Source organism: Panthera onca, chromosome A3, assembly GCF_046562875.1.
Source record: "Panthera onca isolate mPanOnc1 chromosome A3, mPanOnc1 haplotype 2, whole genome shotgun sequence".
NCBI classification, from domain to species: Eukaryota; Metazoa; Chordata; class Mammalia; order Carnivora; family Felidae; genus Panthera; species Panthera onca.
In genome coordinates, this window is record NC_138341.1 from 19176659 (window position 1) to 19191345 (window position 14687).

At 46.4% G+C, this 14687-nt stretch overlaps 1 protein-coding gene across 14 annotated transcripts in view; it reads right to left on the reverse strand.

Annotated features, from left to right (window-relative positions):
• Positions 1-3060: 3060 nt before the first annotated feature.
• Positions 3061-14687, reverse strand: part of ITSN2 (intersectin 2) — a 145722-nt gene continuing 134095 nt past the window's right edge. For 13 of the 14 annotated variants that reach the window (XM_078444919.2, XM_078444917.2, XM_078444912.2 and 10 more), the window contains 8 exons: positions 11157-11255; positions 9312-9479; positions 8739-8954; positions 8072-8193; positions 7198-7280; positions 4553-4636; positions 3978-4151; positions 3061-3509 (listed from right to left, as the gene is read on the reverse strand). In XM_078444919.2, the coding sequence (XP_078301045.2) occupies positions 3352-3509; positions 3978-4151; positions 4553-4636; positions 7198-7280; positions 8072-8193; positions 8739-8954; positions 9312-9479; positions 11157-11255 (1104 nt within the window). In that variant the 3' untranslated portion in view covers positions 3061-3351. The remainder of the gene's footprint in view (positions 3510-3977; positions 4152-4552; positions 4637-7197; positions 7281-8071; positions 8194-8738; positions 8955-9311; positions 9480-11156; positions 11256-14687) is intronic. The other variant, XR_013554808.2, reaches the window with a different exon arrangement.

Sequence of the window (14687 nt, forward strand, 5' to 3'; positions counted from 1 at the left end):
CTGAGCACTTCCCTTCTGTTCACAGGTTCGAGGTGCCAGACAGCACAGACCACAACCCTGGGCGCCTGGGGAAGGCCAGTGTAGGTGGGGGGTCACAGCCCGTGTTAAGAGTGATGATGGCAAAAGTCCTGGGGCGGCACCCGGCCTCCCTGCAGCTGGGGTTCAGGCATGGCTGCCGGGAACAGTGCCATCTGTAAGGAGGCCATGGTAATAAAGCTTCGCTGAGCTTTACTTCCTCATTTGTGTGCCAACAGTTAAAATGCTGCCAACGGGTTTTCTCTCTCCAGAAGTGTGAGATGTTGCAAGCAGTAACAAACAATAATAGTTACTGTTTATTGAGCTGTTGTGAACTAGGAACTGTGTGAGATATTTTTATATAATAAAAAAAATTTTTTTAAGTTTATTTATTTTGAGAGAGAGAGAGTACTAGTGGAGGAAGGGCAGAGGGAGACAGGGAGTGAGAATCTTAAGCAGGCTCCATACTGTCAGCAAAGAGCCCGATGGGGGGCTTGAACTCACGCACTGTGAGAACATGACCTGAGCTGAAATCAAGAGTTGGAAGCTTAACTGACTGAGCCACCCAGGAGCCCTGGAACTGCGTGAGGTATTTATATTCATGTAAAAGTTTTCACAGCAAAGTTACAGCTTGATCTCCCCTTACATGAAGCTTGGAGAGGGGTTGAGTAACTTGTTCAATGTCAGCTGCACGGCTGAAAGTGGTGGTGGTCTCGATTCCAAGTCTAGGCCGTCTAGTGCCAAAGCACCGGTCCGATCACCAGAACACACACCCCACTCAGACTCTGTCATGTCAGTCAAATTGCTCAGGGTTTCGGTCCCTTTCAGAGAGTGGTTATCCTGTTGGTGTGCCACAGAGTCCTGATTCTGAAGAGCACTGGGGGGTGGGGGAGGGGGTCGGTGGTGGCTTGCTGGGCATCTCTCCTATCTGCTCAGTCCTTCTCCAGGGGACGCAAGGAGTCTAAGGGCACACCCTCCTCCCTCATCCTTCAGAAAATTAGGCTCACGTTTCAGTCAGGAGAGAACTTCATTTCTTTTTTTTTTTTTTTTTTAATTTTTTTTTTAAATTTTTTTTTCCAACGTTTTTTATTTATTTTTGGGACAGAGAGAGACAGAGCATGAACGGGGGAGGGGCAGAGAGAGAGGGAGACACAGAGTCGGAAACAGGCTCCGAGCCATCAGCCCAGAGCCTGACGCAGGGCTCGAACTCACGGACCGCGAGATCGTGACCTGGCTGAAGTTGGACGCTTAACCGACTGCGCCACCCAGGCGCCCCAGAACTTTATTTCTTAAGAGGCAGAGCTGCTGTCCCAGGTCAACGCAGGTGACTGGAGTTGTGAGGAGCATGGACATTGAATGTCCTCTGGGGTTTTGTAGAAGTCTGACTCACCTCCTGCAGGCTCCTCTGTCCTAAATCTGAAAAGAACCCTGACACATGTAGACATGGGGAAATGGCAGTAGCCACAGTTCATCCCAGGGAGAATTCAAGTCCCTGCTGTCCTGGGAAAAGGATTATCCTTTAGCTCGGGTCACAAGTAAACCCACAACTGGTTTTAAACTGGCCTTGACTCATCAGAGACTGTCTCAGGCTTTGGAACTCAGCCAGTCAGAGGCAGACTTGTTGGACATCGACCCATACCTGCCTTCAAGACCCTATAGAAGATCAGCAATGTGCTTTGCTCAGTGAGGCTGTGCCTGACCAGCCAAACTTTCCCTTAATTAATACATTCAGGTGTTTTGGTTTCAGATGTTGAGTGGCGTCTCTTCTATTGACACTGGCCATATTTCTTTTACATCTAAGTTTTAACAAATAAGTGCCCAGGATTAATACCCAGAATGGCAGATTTTTTTTTTTTTTAACTTGAACATTCTGAGTTATGTTTTCCAGCCCTTCTTTGCTCAGTGGTTATGTTTAGACAGAAACGGGGACTGTGGTGGAGGGACATTTGAATCTTTCGTGTTCTTCCAGCTCCCTAAGACGTGCTCCCTGAGAATCAAGGCTCCTATAGCCTGCGTGGTTCCTTCTAAAAAGCAGATCTTTTTCCAGTTGTACTCATTAACCCAGGAATTTAGTGGGTAAGACCTGATTTTTGTCAATGTTCAAAACAAATCTCACACTACAAAATCCAGAGCCCAAACCAGCAGCGCTGACAGGTGTGGATGTGGGTCTGACAGGACAGGGGACAGGGAGAGACAGGTGCTTCTGGAGCTGGAGGCCGAGGGCCTGCTGAAGATGTTTAATGCCTGTGTATTTTCTTGACTCCGAAGTTACCTGTGAGGTTCCTGCTCAACCAAGTAGGCAGAAGGACTCAAGAAGGTATGGTCTTACTCCCACAGAGATCAGCAGTCTAGCCATCAGTGACACCACGCCCCAGAAACCGTAGGTCAATTTACTAGAGTCATGGAGCAAGTCAGAGTCAAGACGAGGCTCCAGGGTCTCCTAGGCACCACACCCTCCCTCCCCCACCCCCTCTTGGTTTTTGCCACTGTCACAGAAAGGAATTTGGTTTCACTGCAAGCAACCCCTGAACTTACCTTTCAAGAGCTTTTCAGGTGGAAAGTAAATCAGTCAAGCTTTGAAAGAAGTTACATTCATAAACTTATTATTTTTATTCTCTTTCTGTACATATTGGCAATGATAAAGCTTAAAGATGCATGTCCTATGAAATATGCAAAAACAAGGAATTTACATAAATAATTTATACTTCAGAAAATTAAAGTTGAAAAATATTTTCCACATCATTAGAGTTCACAGTATTTAAAGTAAATCAAGCTTTCCCCTTTAGATTTCAAACTATATTGTCTGAGCAGAGATGATAAAATCTAGTCAGGAATAAAATGATCAAGTTTCTGTTTTCATTCAGTGCACGAGTAGACCTACTTCGGTATCAGGCTGTTCCCGCGCTGAGGCTGCAGCGTTTCTTCCCGATCCTTCGCCTCCTGAGTGGCTGTGACCCCGCAGAGGTCACATGGCGTGGAATGGTTACAGCATCACCAAAACCACCCACACTGGACACATTCAACCAAGTGGTAACGTCTGCTGTTCCGATGCCTCATTTCCACATAATACTTTTTATAGCCCTGAAAATGGAAACCTTGGCATCTAAACACAGCCAAACATGTTAACACTAATACAAGGCACTGTGCTGTGGGTTTGGTTTATTTCTAGGAAAGATCATGTTTGCATAGATTGCTAGCTATTTAGTGTGCAATAAAATAGAGGGCCGGACCTGGCACGCGTGGCCTGCGATGGATGAAGCCTTGTGATGCTCCTTTAGCCTAGGGGCAGCACCGTCCGTCTCTAGCCCCAGCCTTTTGGGCAGATCCCTGAGGCCCCTACAGGAGAGTTTTTTGCTCAAAAAGCTGCAGGTCAAAGCGGACCCAGACCTCCCCGGTGGGGACCTCGTGCAGCAGGAGTCGGCGGGTTGTGGGGCCTTTGCTTTCCTGTTCTGTGCGAATTTTTGCCACTGGAACTTCAGTGCGACCCAGGAAATCTGGAGAATAGACATGTGAGAGGTGAGAGTCAAAGCTACTTCTTTATAAGGAGGAGTGTCTGAAAACATTCATAAGACTTCCAAATCCAGAACAGTTAATTTCCTTTGGTTAGTGGCTGTCTGATAACTACATGGACGCATGCCCAGGGATAGGTCCGTGGGAGGGAAACTGCCTTCTTGGAATCCAAGTTCCTTCAGGCAGAGCATGTCTCACCCATTCAGTAGGTGCTGGGAGCAATGTCTCTGTTGTGTACGTAGGGAGTGACTGGGGTCCATGACTGACACACGCCGGAGACCACCCTTTCCCCCTGAGAAGACCCCTGACCCACTTCCCACACGAGCTGCAGGTGCCCATGGGCCCGTGTCATTTTCCATAGGTATCACAGGGAAAAATAAAGCCAAGTACCCTGGATCTAGACCCTAAATTCCGGAGTATTCAAATTCCTCCCTGGTCGAGTTATACTTTACCATCTGGCGAAAACTGGTCTCTGTCAAACATGGTGAGACACAGCACATCTTGGTAAAGGTCCTTAATAAAGAACTGGCAGTTAAAGTTCCACTTGGGATTGAGTGTGTCCTGGAGGGTTCTGGTGGTATAGCTCTGGGAGCCCATGCTGATTTCACAGTATGGATTGCTCTTTCCTGAACAAAAACAAACCAAAGACACATGTGACATGTGTACGTAAAATAAATGACAACAGGACCTTCCTTGAGCAGAAGCAGGATCCAAATGGATGCTTCTCTGTAAACCACGACAGCAGGGACACTGTCTGAGGGCCCAGATCTGCCTTGTGGGCTCCAGTGCCCCAAATGCTCCCCATGAGCCTGGACAAGTGTTCATGCAATTTCTACTCAGAAGCACTGAAGAAAGGGGCACCGGTACTTATTGGGAAGAGACAGTGAGGATACTATTGGTACGATAACCATTTTAGTGGCACTGGAAACACTGCTTTTTAAAAAGCGTCCCGTTATTCAATGTACAGAAGAGTCATTGGCAAAGAATAGGGCAGTTACCACATCTGTTGAATGAAAGAAGCATTTACCATTCGGTTTACAGGCTTTTAATTCTGTAGCTTCGATGACGTGCACCATCAGACGCCCAATGCCTGAAGTCTTTTGAGAGCGAGCTACAAAAGAAGACAAGTGACGTCAATTTCTTCTCTGAGATTGAAGGACGTGCACGGAATGCACGGAGGACACTGAGCTGTGAGTATAGTCTGTCCTTCTAACCAATCCTGACACTCCCCAGTGTCACCTGCCACTGCACTGGGCCTGGCAGACCAGCATCTGGCTGCTGTGTGCCTTTGCCCAGGCCATGGCACCCGCTGGAATACCTGTCCACCACCTCTGCTTGTCTGCATCCCACCCAGCCTTGAAGATGTGCATCCAATCTCACATGTCACTCCCCCCTCTCTGCCCCACTCTGCGCATCCATCATCCTCGACTTATGAGCGTCCTGCAGCCCGCCGGTTCTGAAATTCCATGTCCTATCCATCTCCTCTGCCAGGAGAGGCCGCTGCAGAGTGCGTATTGTTTATTCAGCCTTGTATTAATAAACACTCAATTGCCTAGCAAATGGTAATATTAATTAAAAAAAATACATTATATCCATTCAGCACTTAAAAGCAGCTAACATTTATTGGATACTTACTTTGTGTTAGGCATGTGCTAGACCTCTACAAAAGTTTTATTATGTAAATTGTACAATTATGCTGTATGGTAGCTCTTTATAACTGCCATCTCCATATGTGGGAGAACTGAGGCTTAGAAAAGCCCATAACCTGCCCATGTCACAGAACCTAGGAGTGGCAAGGTAAAAAATTAACTAGCAGGTACCAAAGTCAACTTGCCACCCACATCATTCCAATTACATGTAAACACTTTAGCTTATAAAGCAGTTTCACTTAAGACCTTATTCTATTTGAGGATGGACTCAAAACCCTTTTCATATGGAGGAAAATGGGTCTGTGAACTCAGATTGGTAAATATGAAGTAGTTAAGCAGGTGTTGCCCTCAGGGGTTTAATAAAGGCTGCTTAGTGAGCTATTGAGTTTTTAAAACTTAGGGCAAGTAGAACTTATGAGAAGCCCCCCAACCTTGTTTGTGCCAACCTCTCCAGTGCGGCACCTACACTCAGTTTCCCTTAAAGACAAATAAGTTCCCCTTATTTATCTTTGAAGGTCCGGTTAAGACTAGCATAGGGCTTGGCACAGAGTAAGTAATCAATAAATGTCTAAAGAACACGTAGAAAATGCATAAAAATATGTATAAATATTGATATTAAGCAAAACTAACAAAAACTCTTGATTTTTATCTTTACCAATTAAGAGATCATTATATGCTTTCCGAATCATTCAGTTGTTGATTTTTTTAATAGCAAGCTTTTGAAGTACCATTAAAACAAGATTCAATCAGCAAAAGCCAATTTACACATACCTTTCAGGAGTATATAACAAAATAAGGGGAACCTGAATAAAAAAACATACAAAGAGCTGCAGCTCTAGCAGCCAGGAACAGAAGAGGGAGGACCCAACAGAGAAGGCCTGAGGGGGCGGCGGGGACAGGTAGGGGGGCTCAGAGGTGGTTTGTTCAATCAGGCAGTGGTACAGGCGAAGCAGAGAGAGGAAACGGGGCTGGGGAACAGATGATACTGGGGATTGGCCCTGAGTCTGGGGTAAGAATTTGTTCTTAATTTGGGAGGCAATGGGGAAGATGCTTCAGCAAGGAGAGTCAGCCCTGTAAAAAGATTACTCCAGGAATGAAGGGTATGGTGATGGGGGCCTCATGCCTAAGTGGAGACTGGAGGGTCTGTGCCACTGGGAAAGGCCCAGGACATGGGAAGAGAATGGGGTAGGACCTGGCCTCTGACTAGAGAAGCAGGAGGGCTGAGGGCACGCTTCCAGTCTGGGTGGGGAGGACAGTACTGCCGTCTGCAGAGCTGCTCAGGAGATGCCATGGTGTGAAGCCTGGCTGGTGGCGGGGAGAAGTCAAAGTGTGTCTGGAGCGTGGGCTCGGGGAAGCAGCCCAGCATGATTTTCATAAAACTGAGGGAGGAGAGGGACAGACAGGCTTGGGCTTGGGTGGAGCTCCAGGTACAAGGGGGAGGAGGAGCCTTGACTTCCTGCCATCGGGAGCAGGGGGCAAAGTGAGTCAAGCGGTGGGTCAGGTCACTGGTGTCGAGCCAGGGAGCCCTCTGAACAGAATGAAAACTGCAAGCGGGGTGAAGGGCCGGTGATGAGGAGGAGGGCCTCGAGGTCCAGGACCTGGTGTCAAGGGAGGGAGGACGGATGGATGTGGAGGAGGGCCGGAGCAGAGGCCGGGGTGGGAGAGGAGGAGCAGAGCTGAAGGGAAACAGGCCAGAGAAGTGAAGTTGGATGAAGCAAAATGGACCACGCAGAAGTGGGCTTGGTTGTGCAAAGGACCCTCTTCCTTCACCACAGACAGAAGGGAGGTCGCGGGGCTGGCCCGTCTGTGCAGTGGGCAGGGGGCTCAGGGAGGCCCCAAGGGCAGGAGCCACCAAGCAGGTCCTGCTGTCGGATCCCACAGCAAGTCTGCTCCTTTAGGCTGTCTCTGTGCAGTCCCACCCTGCAGGAGCAGCAGCTTGTGTCCAGAGGGTGGGACCCTCTCCCTCCCCCTCCCCTGGGAGCCCTGGCAGCTGCTTCCAGCTCTCTAGGGCACCACCAACTACCTTGATAAGCCTTCTCCCGTTTCTTCTTTTCCGTGTCAATGTACTGCTCAGATGCCGCCTTGATCTTCTGGACCCAAGCAGTCCTGGAGGAGAAGCAGAGCACAGCCATTGGGTGGCTTTCCCGAGTACCTCCCAGGTTCAGCCAGGAGCCCCAGAGCTCTGCACTTGTTCTTCACTCTTTGCTAACCTTGGCTTTGACAAGTTTCCCATCATAGACCTAATATTAGTTTAACTGAAAGACTTGTTTGCTAACTTTGAAGCTGAGAATTTCTAGAGTTACTCACGGTTTATAAGACACCAGGCACTTGCAAGATGCAGGCACACAGAAATAGAAGATGCAATTTGCCATATCAGTGGCAATTTGGCACGACAGAGCGACATTCTGCCGTACAAAGAACACCAAGAACCACATGCACAGAGGGGAGGAGCATCCCCTGGTTTGCCATCACACAGGTGCTGAGCTATCCTGTAGAGGATGCAGGGCTGGCCAGACAAAGAGCAGAAGGAAGACATTCTGGCTGGAGTACAGGTCCTGTGCAGTAGAGGGATGGGACTGAGGCTGAGACACACAAAGAGGGCCTCAGAAATCAGGTGAAGGAGCACGGACTGCTGCAGAAGGGATTTAAGGAAGCAAGGTGCTGGCTCTCCCATTTTGGAAGATCCTAAGGAGAGACTGGAAGCAGGGACACATATAGAGGTGGTTGCAGTAACCCAGCATATCTAAACCAAGGCTGACCAGTGGGACCAGGGTGGAGGGCACTGGTTAGGAGAGCTCGAGGATACAGAGTTAGTAGGACTGAGCACGGACTGGAGGTGCGTTTATGGAAGGGAGACGTCCAGGCTTCAAGGCAGGTCACACGTGGTCAAGACTGACCTCTCATTAATGTTGTCTGTTCGGAGGGTGTATACCCGGTCAATGTGAGAAATGTGGAAGACAGGCTCATCGCTGGAAGGGTCTGTGGGTAGTTTCACCAAGACTTCATTCAGGAAAATGGGCTGAAAGAGGGCCAAAACACAGAGTGTGAAATGTGCCAGAACCCTCCACCCACCTACATCTAGGCAGAATTCTGTCTGTCCTGAAGAGCCTTTTTGAGGAGGAGAGAAGGGTCTAGCTTCTTGAGTCTTTTACTTTTGTGGAAGAAAACATCTTGGGCAGATGAGATGTCACTGAACTGAGAACAGGAGCTCCCGGTGTCTATGACTGCTCGTGTGACAGGGTGTCTCCTCCATGTACCCACGCTTAGCACCTTGTCTCAGTTTTACAGAGAGACCTGCTGCTGAGTGTGGACAGAGGCGGGATCACATCACATCTGCCAGGGAGGAAGCCAGAATCCAAAGCTGGAATCCAGCTGTCAGAGGACAGTGAGGACCCAGCCACGCTGGGGCTTCTTCCCTGGGAAATGACAGAGGAGGAGTGACCCATCTGGAGACGGGCGAAGAGTGTCCCATGAGGACAGGAAAGGATCCTGGAAGGAGGTCCTCCAGGTGAAGGACACACCTTGTTATGCTCCTGATGCCACGGCCAGGAATGTGACACTTACCGTTTTATACATTTTGAATTGGGCATTGGACTTAGAGCTGAAAAGCTTCTCAGAACCTGAGGAAACAGCAAACTGCTTGACCATGTAGGTAAGAAGCAGAAAGTCATTGAAGAGGAATCCGTGTAGTTCCTTGTTGCTCTTGGTCTTGTATAGTTTCCCACTGTGCAGAAGCTTCCGGGGCCCCAGGCAGTTGGTGAGGGAGTTGAAAATAAGTTGCTTAAAAAGAAATTGTCACTTTGTGAGTCCCAGCACAAACCATCCCAGAGCTCCATGAGAGGCCCGTGCCCTGGATCTGAGGGCGCACTGATTTTCCTTCAGAGTCCAAACTGACATGGGAAAGTGATGACTTCTACCCACAGAATATGGATTCTACTGGCTGAATTCAAAGAACTCAAAACAAAAATATCACATTTCCCTTCTAAGAAAGGAAAATGACAGCCCAAGAAGGGGCAGGACACTGAGTGCACATGGGCTGGACTGAGGCATATCCTGTTCACACTAGGGGAAGGCTTGAACTGGGTTCCCCACCCAGAGCCTGCCTAGTGGCACCCAGCTCAACACCACAGGCCTCACCTCTGCAAGACCTTCACACTGAACGTGTGCCTGGATCCACTCGAGTCGGTCTGAATTTTCCTTTTCCCGAACTCCTTCATTAACTTGGGAACAAAGCTCCTCTGCCCGCTCAAGAGCCAGCTTTAGGGAGGAATGGTCCACATGACTCTCTAGGGTGTTCTCCAGAATCTGGAAAAGAGCGGTTCCGTCATGTGGGAAGTAGAGTGTCTTCCACCCAGAAGTCCTACTGCCTGCTGTATGTGCTGGGCGCTGGGTATATGACGGTAAGACGATTGTTCGCCCTTAACAAGTGGATAGCCCCAGAGTTCTTGGGGAGCCAGGTTGACTCAGTGCCAATTGCTACGTGGATCAAGTGCCCTGAAACCTGTGGGTGGCCAGCGGCTCTGGCTTGGTCTTGGTACATGCGTTACCACACGTGGCTCCCTCCCTCTCCCCAGTCATTTAAGCCATTGCCTTTAGGGTGAACCCACCACATAACCTGGCTGCAGCTTTCATAAGTGTATTAACTTGCTGAATAGCAATGGCTTATAACATTTGTGGGGTCACTGATCTTTTTTATAAATCTGAAAAAAGCAATGAATCCTCTGCTATAGGAAAAATAGAATAAAATCATGTCATCAGCTTGTAGGAAAACATACTGTTGATTCTAAAGTGACTTCAAACTAATGTGACAAATGTAAAAGAAGAGAGGCTGGCATACAACCGTGTCGTCCCTCTGGAAGTTAGCAGTCCCATCAGCAGATGGCTCCTGTCTGGACTCTGGCCACCTGGGGCCACCGTCTTTTGTTTACAACTCCAAAATGGGAAAAAGCCCTGAAAGCCTAAAGCTTTTCTTCAATATTCATTTGGTGGCAAAACCTGACCTAAACTGAAGAGATGTATCTGTTTATTCTACTTAAAAGTAATTATGCATGTATTTCACTGTAGAAATATTACTGTGTTTGGCTACAGGTGATGCCCAGGCTTTGTTGGGGTATCATGTAATATGCCATTTTTGAATTAAATTCTGAATTCTGAAAATACATCTGCTTCAAAGTATTTCAGGTAGGGGACTGTGGGTTATTGTGTATGAATGGGTCAGTTTTGTATCATAACAAACATAAGCTCTGTAACATAAGGTCCATAATGAGTTAACATGGCTTAGAGATCAATGGTCAAGGGATAATCAATAAAAGTAACGGTCTTATATTATTTCTACTGCTTTTCTTTGTAAGATGATTAAAATTGTATCAGTGATAATTTGTGGAAAAATCCTTTGTAAAGTACACCTTCTCCTTAGAAGGCATATTGGCTCAAGAGGCCCACATCGCTTATGCTAAAAGATGGATGGTATCTTAGGACTGTTTAGTTAGCAAGTTGAAGTGGGGAACAGCAAGGGGATGGTGATGAGCTCAGGGTAGGACACAGTGAGCTGGGGACTCCTGAGACATCTAGGGAAAGGTGTTGAGCTGGTGGATGAATTTAGATCTCAGCAGAAAGACTGGAGCGGAAGGTTGTGCCAATAGTGGACTCCATCTGGGCTCATGACAGGCTCCACAGATGCAGACCTACAGGGCACTTGCCCTGTCTAGAAAAACACATTCGTGACTTTGAGAGACCCAGGGGAGTTTCCTGGGGGGGGGGGGGGGGGGGGAAGGACAGGTTACCTAAGCGACACTGGATGGCTTTTCTTTGCCTAATCCAGATTGTATGTGCGTGTTCATGTGCGTGCCCACATACATGTGTGTCTGGGTGCACGCACACACAGTGCCTGGTCCATCACCCATGTGTCAGGGCCAGCTCCCTGACTACAGCCCCTGTGGACCTCAAGGGGTCTGGCTCCTCTGTCCCAGCTGGGGCACTCACACTTCTGATGAGCAGAGGGTAGCGGGTGATTCTCTGCATGGGCTTCAGCAGGAAGCTGGAAAGGGGCATTCCTTTACATCGAGGGTCAGATGCCAGCTTCTGCAAATAACGGACAGGCTCATGAGGAAATCAAAGCTTCAACGAGAACAAAAGAAACACCGACTGTACTCCTGACTTTGACCATCTTTTAGATTTCTAATTTAAAAACTCAGGATTCAAAATAATATATATCAGATTAACAGCAGGGGTATCTCCCTTCAGTTGGTGAACCCAGCAGATGCTTTTCAGCTCTTTCTTTCTTTCTTATGTGGACTTGGCAGCCTGTGCCATCACACCCTCCTTTGCTTCCAGAACGATTGACGGCTGTCTTCCCAGTCCACTCCTTCCCAATCCTCACTTCTTTCTTCTTCTCTACCTGCTTTTAACTGTAGGTGCTGCCCAAAGACCCCCAGCAGTTGAGTCCCAGGGCGCCACCCGAACCCTCCCTAGAGCTCCATGCTGGCCGAGTTACTCTCCTTCCTACCTGGACCTCCTACAGGCACCTCAATACCTCAGTACGCCCCAAAGTCCTCATCTTCCTTCATGAAAGCTTCTCTTCCACCTGCATCCCTGAGCTGGTAGCACCATTCTGCACCACCCACCTCCCTGCCACACACCTAGGAGTCACCTTCAACTCTGCCTTCTAAACGGCTCGTGATTTCCCCTGCCTCTGCCTGCCTGCTGTCCCTGCTTTATTAGAAACAATCACTACCATTTATTGAGCACCGATGATGTGCCAGGTAATGAATGCATTAGCCTTTGCTAAGTCCCTTCTGTTCTTTCTTCACTTGGCTAATTCATACTCATTTCTGTAGACTCAGATTATGACTCCTCTTGGCCAGGCTCTCCCCCTTCCTTGATGCTTTCCCTCATGTTCAGTGACCTTTCTGGAGCCCCTGCAATCATCCGTGGCCACCTTTATCAGGACACCACATCTGGACTGGGGAAGACAGGTAGTGGTACCCCGTTTGAGGTGTCTCCATGATCTTGAAGACTGTTATCTCCAGGAGACAAAGGACCACATCTTATTTCCCTCTACTCCTTTTATTAACACAGTACTTGAATAGAGTAGCTAGTACTCTTGGATGACTTTTTTTTTTTTTTTTTGATGACCATTTTTAATAACTGAAAAGCACAGTTACTATAATTTACCTATTTGTTTCCCACTATGGGATATTAAAACTGCCCCCTCCTTTTGTTTTTGGATATATCTATATATGTTGCTACAGCAAGCATCTTCATGCTTTTTCTGTATTTTCTGAGACTTTTTAAAAAGTAACATTTAGCACACAGATTATTGCTAGATTTTGTTGTTAATATAATTAACACGATGCCTTTTATTATTAAACTATAAACTTTTTATTCTTTCTACTGTTATAGTTGTGATGGCACTGATACCTTATTTACATTCCTATTGTTATTACTATTTGGAAAATTAAAAAAAATTACTTAGAAGGTAAGTGTCCAACTTGTTTTTAAAGATTTTATTTTTGGGGCACCTGGGTGGCTCAGTCGGTTAAGCAGCCAACTTCAGCTCAGGTCATGATCTTGCAGTCCGTGGGGTCGAGGCCCCCATCAGGCTCTGTGCTGACAGCTCAGAGCTTGGAGCTTGCTTCGGATTCTGTGTCTCCCTCTCTCTCTTCTGCTCCCCAACTCGTGCTCTGTCTCTCTCTCTCAAAAATAAACATTTTTTATAAAATGTTTATAAAATAAAAAATAAAAAAAAATTTTTTAAAGATTTTATCTTTAATCTCTACACCCAACATGGGGCCTGAATTCACAACCCTGATTAAGAGTTGCATGTTCCACTGACTAAGCCAGCCAGGCTCCCCTAAACATCCTATTTTTAATTCTACTATTATTATTTATTTATTCATTCATTCATTCACTTTTATTTTAGAAAGAGAGAGATTGAGCATACAAGTAGGGGAGAGGGACAGAGGGAGAGAGAGAGAATCCTAAGCAGAGCCCCCCTGATGCAGGGCTCGATCCCACGAGCCTGTATCATGACCTGAGCTGAAATCAAGAGTCGGATGCTCAACCAACTGAGCCACCCAGATGCCCCTCTACTATTTTGAAACATTTGCATGCACTCACAATCCCACATTTATCTTATTCTGACCAGTGTTTGTGTCTGTGGTTTTGGTTCCCTTGTATGTTGTCTCTAGTTCATTTATTTTTTTCTTTGTTAAATGTCTATTTTGAGAGAGAGAGAGAGAAAACACACGTGGGTGAGAGGGGAAGGGGCAAAAAGAGAGGGAAAGAATCCCAAGCAGATTCCACACTGTCAGCACAGAACTCAACGTGGGGCTCAATCTCATGAACTGTGAGATCATGACCTGAGCCGAAGTCAAGAGTCAGATGCTTAACTGACTGAGCCACCCAGGCGCCCCTCTTCTAGTTCATTTCTAAGCAACCCTGTGCCACCCACCCTTATCACCAATTGAAGAGTCGGTCCTCAGTTCCTTACTTACATTGAATCATTTTTGCATCCCTAAGATCATCATAAGGAAGGTAAATATAATTAGCATTTATCGCTTATTATGTGCTGGTCTCTGTGCTAAAAAGTACTTTAAATTCTTTTAAAAAATGTTTTACTTTTGAGAGAGACAGAGAGTGCACACAGTGAGGGAGGGGCAGAGAGAAAGGGGGACAGAAAATCCAAAGCAGGCTCTGTAATGACAGCAACGAGCCTGATTCGGGGCTCAAACTGATGAACCGTGAGATCATGACCTGAGCCGAACCCAAGAGTTGGATGTTTAGCCGACTGAGACACCTAGCCGCACCTCATTTTTGTAATTAAAAACAAATATGAAAACAGGCCTTGGGGTCAGGAACTCTTTTGGTTTAAACAATGAATTAGGTGGATTTCTGTTTTTTTTCTATGATCTGTAATAGTTCGTATAGTATGGAATAATCTATTCCTTTATAGTTAGAAAGAATTCACCATCAAGTCCATCAAGTGCACCTAGCTCCTCTTTTGGGGGTAAGCTACTCAGTTTTATCCTTGGCTAATAGTATCTTCAGATTTTCTATTCTTACTGAAGCAGTTTTCAAATTGTAATAGAAAACTACAAATTTTGTCAATGTTTTGACATTTATTAGCACATATTTTTGGCTTATATACTCTTACTTTAAGAAATATTTTCATGTCTGTTCCTTTTACTTGTGTTTTTCTGTTTTTCTATTAGATTTACCACAGTTATATTTTATTCTTTTCAACATACCTGTTCTTAGATATATTGATATCATTTGTGCTTTTATCTTTATTACTTGATCCATTTTCTTGTTGGAATTTTTATCCTCTGCCTAAACATCTTATATTTTATGCTTAATTATGTTTCCATTCTTTTTGGATAATGAAGACATTAAAATTATGCATTCTCCCTTAAGGCACTGTGGCTGTATAACAGATCCCGACAGGCACTATTTCAGAAACCAAAAAAAGAAGAAGATATGTAAAAAAGCTAGAAAACAGATTTTACTTTCATT